General features: G+C 41.9%; 2 protein-coding genes across 4 annotated transcripts in view; both read left to right on the top strand.

Annotated features, from left to right (window-relative positions):
- Positions 1-199: 199 nt before the first annotated feature.
- On the top strand, positions 200-11,787 carry RBM11 (RNA binding motif protein 11). Its single transcript, XM_035116733.3, has 5 exons — positions 200-2,581; positions 6,197-6,359; positions 8,099-8,171; positions 9,507-9,600; positions 10,431-11,787. The coding sequence occupies exons 1-5, from the start codon at positions 2,267-2,269 to the stop codon at positions 10,716-10,718; spliced, it is 933 nt and encodes a 310-aa protein (XP_034972624.3). The 5' UTR covers positions 200-2,266; the 3' UTR covers positions 10,719-11,787.
- A 1,346-nt stretch (positions 11,788-13,133) lies between these two features.
- The window catches only part of LOC118084808 (ATP-binding cassette sub-family C member 1), a 29,601-nt gene continuing 24,892 nt past the window's right edge, over positions 13,134-17,842 (top strand). For all 3 annotated transcript variants that reach the window (XR_009557484.2, XM_088667986.1, XM_060273640.2), the window contains exons 1-3: positions 13,134-13,505; positions 15,347-15,408; positions 17,490-17,631. Coding sequence is in view for 2 of the 3 variants with exons in the window: in XM_088667986.1 (XP_088524112.1) it covers positions 13,326-13,505; positions 15,347-15,408; positions 17,490-17,631 (384 nt within the window). In the remaining variant the exon portion in view is untranslated. The remainder of the gene's footprint in view (positions 13,506-15,346; positions 15,409-17,489; positions 17,632-17,842) is intronic.

Here is a 17,842-nt window from a genome sequence, read left to right as displayed (position 1 = left end):
CACTCTGAGAATTGTAGCTCTATGGAAGGAATATGTAGTGGTCTCCTAATAGCTTTCAGATGAAATAGGAAAATTAATGTGTTCCCTGGAAGGGGTCCCAGCCTCATATGGAAGACGTAACCCCGGGAAGGAGCACCTTTGATGAGGCTCCACTCCGGTCAGGAGAAAATGACAGAGACCGCAACCAGGATTCGATAAGCAAAGTCTGATCTTTATTTTATGACAGAAAGCTGTTGCAACAGGGTCCCCTGCTCATGTACAGAAGGCAGAGAGAGGACGACTACAGAATTTCTGGTCCTTTATACCTTTTGTTCTACATGCAAGACAATGATACAGAAAAGGTGGGAAGGAAGGATTAACATAAGGAAATAAAAAAATTCTGTGGAACTTTGGGCATGCTTTGATGTGTCTTTTGGCGGAAGGTTGGAACAAAAGGTGGGTGTTTGATGTTCCATTTGGTGGAGGGTGGTAAAGGAAAAGAATGTGCCTTTCCTTTGATTTAAGCCTTGATTTTAATGATCTTATGTCTCTTCCTCTGTAGGAAAGGACCTTTGAAGTTTCCTGGCTTATCAGTATGTAGATAATGTTTAACTGGTTTGCTTGGGAAGCTGATCACAGTGTCGGTGTGAAATCCTGCTTTTTCTGTGTTTATTTATTAAATAAAGTTCCTTGTTTGCGTAGCTGTGTGCATGCTTTGATAGCATGACAGTTTCAGGAGAAGCAAGAGAATATCATTCACAGAAATACAATAGCATTTAAAATATTTGAGCCAAGGACCCAAAACAGGATTCTGAAAGGTTGAATCACTAACTAAAGGTAATGCAGAGTCAATTGTTACATATTATGTGAATAAAAGATACAATTTAAATGAATACATTTCAAGTATTAAGGAAAGCAGGTTACATTTTATAATGAATACAAGAAATGAGGAACACAATTTAAATGGACATACTGTACTGTACTCAGATACGAGGGAAAGGGACACATTTTGAATGGATACACAAAATATATTTCTTAGAGCAACACTTATAAATGGATACACAAAAATATAGCTAGTCTCAAAACAATCTCTAACAAAGGCGGACCCTAAATTTCTTGGGGTAAGTTTGTGAGAGTCAAAATGGTGTCTTCCTGTACTGTTTCAGACATATGGTTTATATATTTACCGGTATGTACGTTTTGCCTTGTACAATTATGAACACCCACTATATATCTAAGACCTTAAAATTCCTACAACACAGAACCCTTAACAAACTGCAGCTCCTGGGATGGTTGGGGGTGGGGGAGAGTCATCTAGAACTTTTTAAAGATCAAAATTTAAAAAAAATGTCATTGTAACAAAGCATTTTGCTGATACAGTACTCAATCCTAGAACTCTACCTCACTGAAATCCTAGTGCAATATCAAGATGTGCCACAAGATGGCAGACAAAATTTAGGAAGCCTCCGATCATTTAAAAAACCCCACCCGTGTCTCTATTACTGAAATATGTTTAATAATAGTTGCATGCCCAGGGGAAAAAATGAACATTAAACGCACGTACCAACACATTATACACCAAGTAATAACATATAGCAGATCATAAGGGCTGTGATCACAGGGCAGCTGGTGGGAGGAACAGCCCAGCTGTAAGAGGAGGCTTGTTCAGCAGCCTCCCTCACTTTCTCGGGATCTTTTCCCCATAAGGAAGGGTAACAGAAGGTAAGAGAAATTAGACTGCAGATAGGTGACGAGTTAGGAGGGCGGGGAAGTAGAACGAGATGTTTAGAGATACCAAGCATGGTGACGAGACGACATCCTGGGTAGCGCTATGACACCCTCCAGATGTTTTGGACTACAACTCCCATCATTCCGAGCGAGCATGGCCAATCGTCAAGGAGGATGGGAGTTGCAGTTCACAACGTCGGAGGGGGGGTGACCTTGGGCGCTGAAATAAAACTGTAAAAAGTTAAGAGAATGTGTTTGCAAAAATGAAATAAAAGCACACATATATAGTTTAAGTCACTGCGCACTGCTCTGGACCACGGAATCGCCGCAGGAGGTAAAAGAGCGCAGGGGTGACTTTGCTAATTCAGACGGCGGAGAGGGAGGGGTGGTCTCCTTGCAGCTGGGGAAGCCCCGCCCCTCTTCACAGCACCGTCAGTCAGTTGCTAGGATACCCGAGTAGGGAGGGCCCCGGCCATAGCTGCCAAGTTTTCCCTTTTCTCACGAGGAAGCCTATTCAGCATAAGGGAATTTCCCTAAAAAAAGGGATAACTTGGCAGCTATGGCCCCGGCCCAGCTCTCTTGTCCGTCGCGCGCGCGCGCGCGTCCGATGCTTTACAGCCTCTCTCGCTTAGCTCCAGCTCCGCGGCAGCCCCGCCCCTTTCCATCTCCCCATCCCGTTCTCCATCTGCTATCCCAGCACGCAGATGGGGCTGCCGCGTTGACTGGCTCTTCCCTGCGTCTCTCGCGCACAGCTGGGCTGCTGGCCGCTGTCATGACAAGCCCAGGGAGGGCAGACGAGCCGGACCGGACGCTTTTCGTGGGGAACTTGGAGAGCCGCGTGCAAGAGGAGATTCTCTACGAGCTTTTCCTGCAGGTGCAAGGGACGTCGGGGCGGGGCCACCTTGGCAGGTGGGCGGGGCGATCTGGAAGTGGGCGGGGCTGGCGAGCCCTTGGCAGCAGGGAAGGAATGCTTACAAGGAGCAGCAGATGGAAGATTTTTTTCAGTAGTCTTAAATTCGCAGTATGAAGCAAGGCTTCAGTCCTGTTCCATTCCATCGAGGATGTGTGAAAATTACCAAGAGGTGCCTTAAACAAAATAAAATGGAAAGATAAAATAGTCATCAGAAGCTAGGTATGCCTAAAACAGGGCTTTATTTATTTATGGTCCCCCCCCCTTGTAAATATTCAAGAAGCTTGACATTCAGGGTGGCTGGTCAGTTCTCAAGGTGACTGAAAGTAAAGGCAATACAAAATGAAAACTACAACCATATTCTTAAAACCCAAAAAGGTTGCCACCTTTTCCTCCATGTTAGGACTGTGGTGCTAACCCCCCCCCTACACCAGGCAAAAATTTAACAAGTGAAGCTTTCTGAGGCACAGACATAAAATTAGGTGAAATGCTACATTTATTTCCCTGTGGCCTGCAAGCCCTGTGGGGGTTGGACTAGACCCTTGGGATCCCTTCCAACTCTCAGATTCTATTATTTTATGTTCTCCCCATCTTCTCAAAAATTCTCAGACAACCACTGAAAGCAATTGGAATGGAAGTAAAGGAAGGAGATGTAATTGATAAACAATGTTGGGAACTTCCCAGAGAATGGTTGCAATCTTAGATGGAAAAGGGCCTCTCTCTTTGTTTCCCAGGTGCCAGAATTCATACATACTCGGTATCATTCATTGCTTTCCAGGTTTCACCACAACTTAATCATGGTTCTTGTTGTGTTTTGGCATGCCAAGCAACTGATAATAATAGCTTACCACACTCTTAATAATAAACAAAATAAATGGGGGAAGGTTCATGGTTTCCTTATGTTACTTCTTCATCAGGCTAATTGCTAGCATCTTGTCTGGACTTATCCCCTCCTTCTACAGTGATATTGCTGGAAGGCTTTTCCTTTGTTCTTTTTCTCTCAAATTTTTTTTATTCATTTTATAATTTTCCTTTGTTCTGTGTGCTTCATACCCTTCCCGTTTTGGTTTTCTTGCTTCTACATGGATACTTATATTTCATAAAGCAGAAATGCTTTTATCTCCAGTAGCACAGCATAAATAATAAATGACGGGAAGGTCCTGCTTGTTCCCACCTTCACTAAATTGGCACCTGATAGCTTTCTGATAACTTTGTTACATGCATATGATTCACCCATGCTTTGTACCTTAGAGCTGGTAAAACAGAAATAATGGTAAACTAGATGTTTTAAAGCTTTAAAAATCTAGCTGTGCTTGTAGCTTGCTTGAGCAGATATTTTTATTTATTTATGAACAGGGAGATCTACATGTTAAAAAGAACAAGCTCCAGAATACTTGATTTGCTACTTCCTCTCCTTGAAGAACTCCATCATCTGCAGTAGGCAACCTTGAACACCAGACTGGAAAAAATTTGCTTCAGTGAAACTTTTATTTTCTGGGGTGGGACGGTGGGATAAAACAAACATTGATTCTCCTTGGAAAAGCTGAAGGCTTCAGTTATGACTCTGTCAGATGTGATGTTTCCTTTTAAAACATTGGAAAATGTATAGGGCCATTATGTTGGGCAGCAACTGATATTTGACACTTTTGAATACTGGCAAAATACAAAGACATCTAGCTTGTTTTCTGTGAGTTGTCACATTCTTATCACATGCCCCCTTTCATTTTCATCAAGACAGAAGTGAGTTTTATTGATTAATTTAGCAAATCTTTGTTTTCACAAATTCCTGCCTGAATCTGTTATAATGAAGAGATGCTGAAGATCCATATAATGTCATTTTTTACCAGTTTTTAATATATACCTATCCCTCAATCATATTTCACCAGTATACACAGCAGTTAAAAGAAGGAACAATGTCTGTTTATAGCAAAAAACATAACAGTCTGCTGTATCAGGCCAATGGCCAATCAAGTCAAACATCCTGTTCTCACAGTAGCGAACCAGATGCTTGTGGGAAACCTGTTCTCACATGAGCATTCTGCTGGATTTCGTATAAAGCCTGAGGAGCAAATGTGAAGAGGATTACACACAAAAAAAAACATGATTAATCATTCTGCTCTTTGGGCTGTAGACTCATCTCTGCCTGACAAGAGCTTTTGCTCGTTTGAAGAGTGTCAGAATTTCTTTATCTTATTTCCCTTGCTAATCTAGCACAGAAAAAGAAGATCAAGATACATACAGTCTATTAACCAACAATTGGTTCAATCTCTTCTTGGATAGCTCTTATATTTATTTACCTGTAGATCCCTCTACAGTTTTGCACTTCCTTCTTGTTTGTGCAGTATAACTCATGAACAGCAAACAAATTTCAACTGCTCCAAAATGAACAGCCAGATGTGTAGAGTTCATGTAACTCCTGTTTTAAACCACATGCACTGGTTGCCAGTTCATTTCTGGGCCCAGTTCATGGTGCTCACATTAGTGTTTAAATCCCTGAATGATTTAATCCCCAAATATTTGAAAGACTGCTTCTTTCTCTACAGATGTTCTTGGGTATTAAGACCAGCAGAGGGAGCCCTCTTGGTATTTTCACCAGCCTCAGATGTTCACGGAATGGCAGCCTTGAACAGGGCACTCTCTGTGGCAGTCCCTATGCTGTGGGAATCCACCCCCCAAAGGAAAGCCACCTTCATTATGTAGTTATGCTGAAGACACACCTCTTTACACTGGTCTTTGACACCTGAGATTTATATATATATAGGACCCACCTTATTCTCTTGACTGGAACAGGTTTAAAGGTAAAGGTAAAGGGACCCCTGACTGCTAAGTCCAGTCGCGGATGACTCTGGGGTTGCGGCGCTCATCTCGCTTTACTGGCTGAGGGAGCCGGTGTTTGTCTGCAGACAGTTTCCGGGTCATGTGGCCAGCATGACTAAGCTGCTTCTGGCAAACCAGAGCAGCGCACAGAAACGTTGTTGGCCTTCCCGCTGTAGCAGTACCTATTTATCTACTTGCACTTTGACGTGCTTATGAACTGCTAGGTTGGCAGGAGCAGGGACCGAGCAATGGGAGCTCACCCCATGGCGGGGATTCAAACCGCCGACCTTCTGATCAGCAAGCCCTAGGCTCTGTGGTTTAGACCACAGTGCCACCCGCGTCCCTTGTAACAGGTTTACAACAGTGTTAATATTGTATTTTAAAATTGCTGTAGGGCTCAGAGACCTTATGGTGAAAGGTGGGTAAGAAATAACAACAACAATTAATTTATTATACAGTATTTTGGACTGCCCTCATATATCTCCAAAATATCCTTAAGTGCCTTGCTAGTTGCCGTAGTCCATGTAAATTGCATTAATAAGCTAAATAGAATAAAATGTATGAATAAAATGTCATGAATATGTCAAGGAAATCTTTGTATATTAAAGTAAAATTACAGCATAATGGCATGTGTTTGTTGCAATGCTGAAATAGCTGGTACCCATATTATATTCCTTTCCCCCCTTCTTAGCAAGCCTTAGAATCAGCAAAGCTGTTTCCTTCCTGGGATTTATGAGAAAGTAATGCTTAAGTTTCTTGCAGGCTGGACCGGTAACCAAAGTGACCATATGCAAGGACAAAGATGGAAAACCCAAGACTTTTGGATTTGTCTGCTTTAAACACACAGAGTCAGTGCCTTATGCCATAGCTTTGCTGAATGGGATTCGTTTATACGGAAGACCAATTAAAGTGCAATATCGGTTTGGTAGGTTTAGCTACCTGCCAACAATTTTATTTTACAAAACCTGGGCATATAATGCGCAATCCTGACATGAAAAGTGATTGTTACTATGTTAGTGGATCCATATTTAATGCATTAAAACCAAATCTGAGACCATAAGACTTCTCAAACTAATTGGTATATTGCATTTTTACCCTTTAAGACATCCCACTTTCGCAACAAGGCAGAAAAAAAAAATCCCGAGTTTATCACAGTAAAAATATGATCGGGTAATAGATATATTCTTCTGGGAATCAATAATAAATGAGAGCCGACTCTTACAAAATATATTATTATTTTACAGTCTGTACTTTGCTACCCTCCTAGCAGTGTGCAACATTGTAATGTGTACACTTGAAACAGCTGGTCTTTTTCAAATTCCTTTACTTCAGACTTTCAAAATGTCTTTGTACAAAACTCCCCCCTCCCTCTATTATATCCATGTAGCAGGATAGATGCCGCATTGTTCTGTAATCTTTCTATCAAAACTATGTTGTAATTCCCCCCTTTTTTCAATAGAAAACTTGAAATATGTAATGGCTACCAATATCATAAATTAGTAATCTAGTCTTTCCTTGAAGAGTTGTCAGTCTGTTATGTTATAATCTGCTAATCCTTTTTTATCACTGCTAATCTCTTATTAATCTTCCTGACCACTTGCAAATTGAAATATATCAATGAATCAGTTATTCAGAAACTTACCTTGGCCAGGATCTATATAATATCTTGGTTTCACACAAGGATCTTGTGCTTTAGCCTGGGAAAACTTGTAATTTTGGTTCTTTGAACGCATCTGGACAACATACTAAATCATTAACTGTTTTTGAACCTTTCAGCCATTTCAATAGCAGTCTGCCATACACTATTAAAGACTGCCGTTTGAGAAAAAACTAGTCTAGAACCCACTTTTTAAAATTGTTTAGGGAAGTTTTTAATATTTGATGTTTTATTCTGTTTTTAATCTGTTGGGAGTCGCCCAGAGTGGCTGGGTAAACCCAGCCAGATGGGCGGGGTATAGATAATAAATTCTTCTTCTTCTTCTTCTTCTTCTTCTTCTTCTTCTTCTTCTTCTTCTTCTTCTTCTTCTTCTTCTTCTTCTTCTTCTTCTTCGGGATCCAACTAAAGCTGCAGTCCTAACCGTGACTAAAAAGCAAGTCCCATCAAAATCAATGGGGCTTAATGGTATTCCCCAGTAAGTGGTATTGGGTTTGCAGTTTAAGTCATAATCTGAGAACCACTGGAAGCAACAGACATTTAAGTATATTTATACAGTGGGTCTGCTCTTGAGTATAGCCTCAATATTACCCCGATTCTTGGAGACCAATAAAGAAATTACCATTGGGGCTTGCTATGATAAAAATGTCTCCCATATTAACTACTGAATAATGTGCCCCTAAATAAAATCATTTTCCATTTAAAAAGTTTGCATAAAAGTAGATTTGGTTTTGTGAACGGAAGACTCCAGGAGAGGTTTTGCAGGATTTATTGGGTTTTTGGAGATGGGTGGAAATTGTATTGGATTGGTTATGCACTTGGTTTTAATTTTAATTGGTGTTTACAATAAACTAATTATAGTACTGTAGTATGATTGCTGAATTTTGTTTCTATATTGGACTTAATTTCTATATTGTAAAGTATGTTAAGCATTCAGAAAGAAAAATGAAATCAACTTTTGACTAGACCAATTTTAATCAATTTAAAAATTACTATTATTCCATTCACAGGGAGTTCCCACTGTGTAGAGTTAATCAATCATTGCCAGAATGTGGAACATGATATACAGTCATCAACACGCAGGTAATGGCTTTTTTCCAGTATAAAAATATCATGGAGTTTAGTTTAGACACAACCTCTGTTCTTATACCCAATATTATGTGGTATATGTGCACTGAAAGTATAGACTAACCTTCCAAAATGTTCAGTTTCCCACCCGCTTCTAGTGCCATATCCAGTTTAGCTCCCTAAAGCAATAATCCAATCATTTTTGCATTCTGAATTAGTTCCTAAATTATGTATAATGTATAATGTTCAGCCTTAATGTCTGTCCTATCCTAGGACAGACAGTGCCTGGAAACTTCCATTTCACTGTATCTGAAGAAGTGTGCATGCACACGAAAGCTCATACCAAAATAAAAACTTAGTTGGTCTTTAAGGTGCTACTGAAGGAATTTTTTTATTTTACTTCGATCCAGACCAACACGGCTACCTACCTGTAACCTGTCCTATCCTATGTTTACTTGCAAGTAAATTCTACTGTGGGATTTATTCCCAGGTAAGTATGTAAGAATCACAGCCTTAGTATATTCCCATCTGAAGGAATAAGAAGTTCTATAAGCTGACGCAGACTCCAGTTCTATCCCCTGGCTGGCAGTAACAGGGCCTGAGGGAGCCACACCGTTTAAGGTGGGAAGGGCAAGAAAGTGTGGGAGGGGATGGGCAAGACAAAATGCTCCCAGGCTGTCACAGTGAAGAGGTCAATATCCCACTATGGCAGTGGGGTCCACACAGGATCCAGCAAATTCTATGCTGGCCCAGGCACGTAGCAAGGGAGGGGCGGTGGTGGGCAGTCCCTGGCTCCAGACCAGTGGGGGCAGTATGGGGCCAGGGGCGGGGCAGCGCTGCCGGCCCCTGGCCCGCCCCTACCTCCTCTGGCCGAGTGCGCCGCCACCCTCACACGCTGGCCGAGGACAGACGTGTGGACATGCGCAGTCCATCCTGGCACGTGCGTCGTGATGTCATGACACATGCATCAGGCCGCGTCGTGACGTCACGACGCACGAGCCAGGGCGGACTGCATATGTACCACCCTGGGCAGCCAAGCAGCACCATTTGCCACTGTGCTGGCCCTGCCCCCATTGTAGCAGTTGCCATTTAGGCAGGTGCATTTGACCACTCCTTGCTGATGGGCATAACTCCCTGACATTGGAGACTGGTAGAAATAGGCAGGGCTGGGTTGCTCTGCTAGGCTTCAGATCCGCACAGATTTATCTGGGAGTAAATCCTGCTGAACATGCAAAGGATTGTGTTGTAAAGAGCCCAAATCACATCTATACTGTATATGTATGTACTGAAAAAATGAGTAAATCTATTAGCATTCACTCAGCATATTCCCCCTACTTGCTCTTTTTATAGGAATTTAGAGCCTTATGGCGGTACTCCATTACCTCTAAGTCCTTTTCAGGTGAATAATAGTCTACCACAGGGTTATTCTGCCTTTCAGAATATGGTAAGTTTGAAATAATGGTCACAGATCTATCACAACAATAGATAGTGTAGAGACACTTTATAGGATGTGTACTGGAAGGGGAAGCTGCCAAACACATACCTTGTGGAAACTCTTTCCCCCTTTCCCATTGTATGGCTTTAGTTATCAACCTGCACCCATACCTGAACAGCTGCTTAGTGAAGCCAAGATTATAGCTGGCAATCTGCCCCTCTGCGCCAGCTGTGCCAACATCCTTCTGGAAACAGAAATTTACTGGACTCTGCAACAAAACTCATTAGGCTAGGCTGTCTTTAGTATTGCCTAGCCATGTCTGATAGATCCAGGCCAATGAGTTTGTAACCATTTTGCTGGTCATATTGAGCTGCAGCAAAAATTGCCTTTCTTCAAAACAAACAAACAAACAAACAAAAGACCCCCCCCCACATTTATGTCCTCAGCACTTCCAATATGAAGCATTCTAGTTGTGAACTTCAATTATATAAAATGGGATGGAGGCAATCTTTGATTGCTTACATTGGCATGTCTGCTACGCATAATTTCACGTTAAGACCCCCTTTAAGAACCTTATACATTAGTGTGTCGTGCTTGAATTGGAAATGGTTTTGGGAGCAGACCACAGTCATGCCAAAATTCATATCTATAACCAACGTGTGTGTGTGTGTGTGTGTAAGAATTACGGTACTTGATTTTTACAGTCTACCTGATAAAGGACTGGTGTAAATCAAAGCTTGCATACCGACAGAAACATGTCCAGTACCTTTCATTCTCTAGAACTAATGCAGCAATTCTCTTCCAAACTTTAAAATATTAATTTACCTTCTATTTTCTAGATGGCGTGTTTCTTAGCACACCAATATACCCCTTATAATCCAATGGGACAGCAATTTCCTTGCTATCAGATGGCATCACCACCGTTGTTTCCAAGTCTTCCTGTTCCAGCCTATCTGAATCCAGGACAAACTTCTTTTGAATGTGTGTACCCAGAGCCAAAGAACCACACACAGTATCTGGCTACGGAAGGTTCATCTAAAAGGAAAAGGTCTCAGGAAACTAGTGACAGTGATAGTAGTGTGGGAAATGACAGGAAAAAAACAAAAAGAAAGTCAACAAAATTATAAGGACATAAATATGTGTACAATGGGGTTGACTACATGGTGCCTATTTGCATTCTACTAAGAAATAGGACATGGCTATTGTGGTATATAAGATTATTTATAATGGTTTAAGGTAAAGTATTATAGAAGTTACACTCTGATTAAAAGGGAGAAATAGCATTTTTTGGATATATTTTTAATTACCTTACTACTTCACAGGAAAAAATATATACAAAGCATTGTAATCTCATCTAGTAACTTTGTCCACAGTAAAGAGTGGCTGTCTTTAGCCTGGCTTGCAGTTATTCGAAACTGTTTATATAGTTTTTGGTCCTCGTGGTTCCTTACATGGCTGCAGGAAATGCATAAATAGCATGTGGAGGTACCCTTTTCAGCTTTCCCACATCATGGTGGAGAGTGGGGCATTCAAATATGTACTGTAAATGAAACAAAATACTTGTGTACATGGAAATCTAACATGTTAGGCTTAGGCTTAAATTAAGCACTTCTCTCAACTATGCTAGCTTTCCTTGGGGAAGTTGTTTGTTATTAATGTGGAGAAACATGCAAATATATAACTGCTCACTTACTGGTTCAAAAGGGTCATAACACTTGTTATTTCTGCAAATTTGAATTGGCTTTAAAGCAATCTGAAGCAACTTTCAGCTTGATTCAGCTTGAGGATCTAGTGCCACGAAATTCTGTGGGATTTACTACTAAATGTGCAATATAATTGCAGTCTCACTTGGAAATCCAAGAACTGTATGGGAACCAGAAGGATTTCATTCTGAGTAAATATATTTATGAAAAGAATGCCAAATCCATATGGACACAAGGGACACAAATAAGAATATTACTGGGTGCTATTGAAGGAGACATGAGAATGAAGTAAATTTTCTCTTAAGATATGCCTTGTTTGCAAAGTTGTTTATGAATTCAAGGGACTAGCCTTGCAATTCAGGATTGCAGAGTATATATAGGCACACATTATTGGTTAAGTTCTTTCCCACATGCAAATGTTGAAAGGCTTGAATTTTCACACGATGTCACAATGTGATGCAGGTAAACAATAAAGTTTATTGCTAAAACCTGCTTTTGGTACTTGGCAAGATATTTCTATTTCATGACCTATGCAGATATGTCTTATTCCTGTAAAACTGACAAGAGAGAACAATTGGTTACTTTTCTATTACTAACAGAAACTCAGTTATTTTTAATATTTCAGTTACAATCTGGGGTCAGAGTCACCCATTTACATTCATACTTCTATCATGTTGCATACAGTGTTTTTCCGTGATGTCAGTTCATGCACCTGCTGGTTCCATGCAGTTATGTGTAGAAATCAAGGTGTGTACAGTACATGCAGCTTTCTGTGAATCACATCACAGGTTGCATTCAATCGCACTGTTACAAAGACATGCCTTCTCTTGTAGACCTGACACTGTATGTTGGTAGTCCTGACCTTCCAAGTGCCATATACATAGATTCCACACGGCTTCATTACAGAAGATGGTGATGAAACACTGCAACTTTGGGAGAGCAACCCCTCCTTTATCCCCATGTGCTTGTTAAGTATTACTTGTAGGGGGAGGGGGGGAACAATCCTTACCGATCTCCTGGCTGATCAGTACATTTCTAGTCATGGATAATATTTTTGATAGGAAGAATTCTGAAGTTCCTACACACCAATTCATAGAAATGTTAAAAACGTTGCTGCTTTTAATATGCACATATTCAGTTTTTTAAATGGTGATAAGTACCATTAAGGCCAAGCAGGATTGGACCTGTGCTGAGTGGAGGGGGAGTTTAACCCTCCCACAATCCGAATTAAAATCTCACCTTCCTCCTTGCTCTTTGCTTTGGGAGGGACAATTCCACTGACCAATGATGGTGATGTGCAACCACGTATTCATAAACAGGTTGTGCTGGTTTCTTGGCATCTGCCTGGGAAACTATGAAAAAGAAAAGCTAGATGAACTTACTCATTGCAGTAAAACTAGCCTGAAGGGAAGGATCCAGAAGCTTGCTGGCTATCTTTTGGAAGCATAGGTTCTAACATGTCCAGTTCTGTGGGAAACAGGGCAAGGTGTTCCAGCATGCATAGGCTCCTATGATGATGCTATTTCATACTCATCCCAGTCTTAAGCAAGGTAGTATAATCTCTGAGTCCTGGGCAAATCATAAATAATTACTAAGCTCTGAAAGTGCTGGGGGATAAATAACCCCCAGGTGGCAAAAGCAGACCTTAGTCTAGTCCGGGGTGAGGAAACCGTGGACCTGGTGTTTGGTGATCTCGAACTACCATCATACAGTAGCATCCGGAGTGCCACAGGTTTCTTTATCGCTGATCGCCGTCTCTCGCCCTTACTTCACGGCTGTGTCCTAACGCGTTGGAGGCAAGGGGAAAGGCGCAAGTCAGAAGCAAGTCACCATTGACACACGCGGGAGAGAGAGGAGCGCGCGGGCGTGGACGTCAGGACTTTTGCTTTGGAGATAAATCGCGCATCTCCCCATTCACCTTTCTATTCAACGCTGTCTCCGGGCGGCTGAGATCGGGAACTCCGCCCCCGATTTGCCGGCGGCGGCTGGATTGGTTCCTTTCGCTTTCGATCGGAGGAGCCGAGCCTGTCGATGCAGTCGTCGTCCGGGGGGGCTGCTGCTGCTGCTGCTGCTAAGCGGAAAGCATCTGTTGCTGAAACTGCGCTAGGGACGACGGGCGCTGAGCTTCCGGGATCAGCCGGGGATATGCCGGGGGACTCGTGGGCCAACAAGGGGGGCTCCTACGAGCGCCTCCGGCCCTTCAGCCGAAAGGTAATTGCAAGGTGACTCGCTCATAGATAGATGGGTTTTGCATGGTGTTCGCCGGGGGGGGGGGGCGCGCACGCGTAAAATCCGACTAGGTGATTCCAGGCGGTGTGGCTATTTCAGGAAATCATTGTCCTTAAGCTTCCAAAAGCACTCTCCCGGCCCCAGCTCCAACACACACGCACGCGGAAGGTTGAGCTGGGAAATCCTAAGAGACCCCCAAAATAAATTAAAAAGGTGGATATGGTTTTTCTCTAGAAAGACATCCTGTGTGTCCTCCAGCTCCATACACTTGGGATGGTGTGCGAAGGAGGATTGGTTCCTACTGTGCATCCCATCACATGCTGAGGAGCGCTAGTTAAGCTGAGTATGCTCTGTGTTCAGATAGGTGCTGGGAGGGACCTCTAGGGTGCTCTGGTTAAAATGCTAAGAGGCTCAAGGGGGCAGGTTAGGATATAGGCTGCGTCTGGGCAAAGCATAAAGTGGGGTCAAAGGCAGCCGGAGCAAATGAGTGGCTCCTCTCTGCACTGGCTGGGCCTGGAGGCAGAAGCTTACATCTGTATGAATCAAGGTCTCAAGCAGCTTCCTAGCTTGATCCGGTTAGCCCTTTGCATTCTGAAAGTTGTTCTTTACTGCTGACAGCTTGTAGGCATGAAGACCCAGAGGAGTTTATCAACATCTAACTTCTTATTTTGGAAGTGGTCTCACAACTACCTGGAAGTTGCATGCACCCTCAGATCTGGAAGATCCTGTTCTCTCATTCCTTCCAGCAGCACCTTAAAGACCAACTAAGTTTTTTATTTTGGTATGAGCTTTCGTGTGCATGCACACTTCTTCAGAAGAAGTATCTGAAGAAGTGTGCATGCACACGAAAGCTCATACCAAAATAAAAAAAATAGTTGGTCTTTAAGGTGCTGCTGGAAGGAATTTTTTTATTTTGTTTCGACTATGTCAGACCAACACGGCTACCTACCTGTAACCTGTTCTCTCATGTTTGCTATCTGGGCGGTGAGAGTACGGAGTGGAAAGGACAACACACTCTGAATGCCCTTAGTCACTTTGACTCTGGACACACAGGGCTGAAATAGAAGTGAAGCAGATTAGTTGTGATCAAATTTCCTATCTAGAAAGCCACTTGAAAGGAGGAAGGGTGGGAATTGAATTGGGGTGGAGGTGCTGCTGCTGCTGCTGCTGCTGGGGATGCTTAATTAACCTTTTTGCCCCATTCCACTGTCCTGATCAAAATCACACACATCTGTACACACATCCCAAACTGTTACTAATTCTGCTGATTGAAGTAATGGGGCTCTGAGAAGCTGAGATTTAAGGAAAGAATGCACAAAGGAGGCAGGTTTCCGAATAGAAACAGAAGCAGAGAGTTTGGGAAAAAAAGAAGAATTGGGAACAAGTTTCACCCATTTCTTAGGGGGAAAATATATATGTCGTAAACAGACTAGATGTCACCTAAGCCTTTTAAATTTTGCCTGCCCTAAACCTCTTTACAGAACCAGCCATTGTGACTTTGGTTGGAACTACAATACTTGATTCAGTCATAGTTCCTTCAGTCTCTATTGTTTAAGAATGTCTATACTGTATGTATGTCTTTTGGCATGCATACGAAAAATAAAAGATCTAGAAATGTATATTCCGTGAAGTGCCCCACAGTTTGATGACACTACAGAAATAATAATAATATGCAGATTAGAATAGTATGTGTAATTCTTATTTCATATAAATCTGATAGCAAAGTTGTACACTTCTTCTGAATTCTTTTTATATATACCGTACATAGGCTGGACACAGTGAAAAGGCTTTAGCCTAGTTTTTTCTTGTTTGCTTTTTTACAGAAATGCAGTCCTGAAGAAAGTGCTTCCTTTTTAAGCAAGATAACATATTCCTGGTATAGCAGGTACAAAAGTTATATGTTGTTGTTGTTTAGTCGTTTAGTTGTGTCCGACACTTCGTGACCCCATGGACCAGAGCATGCCAGGCACTCCTGTCTTCCACTGCCTCCTGCAGTTTGGTCAGACTCATGTTGGTGGCTTCGAGAACACTGACCAACTATCTCGTCCTCTGTCATCCCCTTCTCCTTGTGCCCTCAATCTTTCCCAACATCGGGGTCTTTTCCATGGAGTTTTCTCTTCTCATAAAGTGGCCAAAGTATTGGAGCCTTAGCTTCAGGATCTGTCCTTCCAGTGAGCACTCGGGGCTGATTTCCTTCAGAATGGATAGGTTTGATCTTATTGCAGTCCATGGGACTCTCAAGAGTTATATGTTGTTTTAAATTTACAATAGAGGTGCTTGTGCTTAACCAGAAACTGGAAAGATAGGAAAGCTTTTAAAGCCTTGTCTTATAATTGATTAAAGGTTTAATTATTTGTTTTAAGCCACACACACCCCAGAACAAATACACACTTCCATGTAGGTCTGCAGCTTTGGTAATAACAAACCGGAGAAACATGCCCCACATTGACTTATCACCCTTTGTCAGAGGCCTTATGCCTCTGAATAACTAAGTTGCAGGGAACAACAGGTGGGCAGAGAGCTGTTGTGCACAGACTTCTTGCATACTCACTTCCCTAAGTCAACATACTAAGATTATTATTTTTAAATGTTCTTTTTGAACTCCCCTTGGAGAAGTTGAAACATCTAATGTTGCTAGGTGAGTCAGTCATCACGAAGTATTATGTTAATTACCTGTGATGGTTTTGCACAATTTACATCTTTTAAATCATGGACTTGTTTTGAAAAAAAAAGTCTAGATTGAACGGCTAAGCATGTAAATGATACTGGCTGCAAATGAGATATTAATATAAGCTGCAACTTTCTGTATCGCTGCATCATGTGCTTATGTCTCATATGTGTATATGTATACATAGGACTGCAGGCCATTGTACAAGATTTGGAATGGCCACCAACTGACCAGACAATGATTTCATGATCAGCAGGCTGTCACTCCTGTTTAAGATACTTCCTCTTTATATAGGCCGCAGTGCTGCTTTTTCCCAGCTCTGCCTCTTTCAAACTTCCTGTTCTTCCTGATACTGGCAATTTTCTCTGTTGGGAGACACACAGTAACATTGGCTACAGTATTGAACCTTTGACATATTCTTTAAGGATGTTCCCCCTGAGGAACTTCCCTCAGGCTGCTCTTCTTGATGGGTTCTGTTTTGGAGCCATGTTGCCACCTGTCTCCCTGCTGTTGTCAGAATGGTCATATTTTCTTGTCACAATATTGTGGTTAACAGTGAATGAACAGCATGCTGCTACATGTAGCCTGAACTCTCCCATTTTGCCTCTCCCTTGGCGTCTGTGGGAGAAACCAATCATGGAGCTGCAATCTAGGTTGGCTCCTTGTGGTAAACCAACCAGGGATCCTGGTTAGTTGCTCCCAAACAAGCCAGGATTCATCAGCCAACAACGAATTATGGTATTATTTCTTCTGCTTGTGCCAGGAATGTAGCAAAAGGGGAGCAATTGGGCTGCATACAACAGCACACTGCTGGTTCACAGAAAACCATGATAAGACAGTAACTTCTGTCTTGTGTGCTGTGCTTCCCTCACATTTGATCACTTCTTTGGCTTCATTTTCATAAGCTGAAATGTAAAATGCAGTTCTAATTACCCATAATGTAGAACCTCTGACCTTTTTTGGATTGTGTGAGCAAGTTCGGCCCCTGTTTCTATTTTCCTGCATACTTCTAAAGCATGCCATGGAGGTTTCATAACTGTTCACAAAACAGATGAGGGGAGTGAGTAACCAACACTATTTCCTTTTATTATTATGGAAGCAAATCACATGGAACATTTTCCCTGTGGTCACTTTGTTGATTTGACAGTGTTTTATAGATGTTGGATAGAACAGGGAACTAGATTTTAACTATAGAAATAAGCACTTTCTCAATTCTCTTCTCATTCCTTTATGTTTTACTATCTTGTTGGTTGTTATTTATCTTCGAACTGTTTTGTGATTAACTTGTCTTTTAACAGATTTATAACTTTAGGCTATAAGAAACCATTGGAAAGGGAAGACCTGTCTGAGCTCACTGAAAGTGTTTCATCGTACATTGTGTGTCCAGAGTTTGAAAAACAGTGGAGAAAGGAAGTATTTAAGAAATCCAAGGACATAAAGGTAATTCTGATGACAATAAAAAAGATGTCCCTGAAAGAAGCCATGGGCTTCCAGAGGCAAGATTTATAACCTGGCCTTGAAGAACTGGAATGACTTTTCATCTCTTAAAGAACTCCTGTGTGACACATGCATATGTTGCTGCTTCTCCTTTTACCTGTTTTCTCCACCCAGTCTGTCTCTTTAGATTGCAATACCTGTGTGATGCTTGCTC

The sequence above is a fragment of the Zootoca vivipara genome, chromosome 4, assembly GCF_965207765.1.
Source record: "Zootoca vivipara chromosome 4, rZooViv2.hap1.1, whole genome shotgun sequence".
Classification (NCBI taxonomy): Eukaryota; Metazoa; Chordata; class Lepidosauria; order Squamata; family Lacertidae; genus Zootoca; species Zootoca vivipara.
The sequence above is the reverse complement of the archived record's forward strand: the minus strand, read 5'-3'. Positions and strand labels throughout refer to the sequence as shown.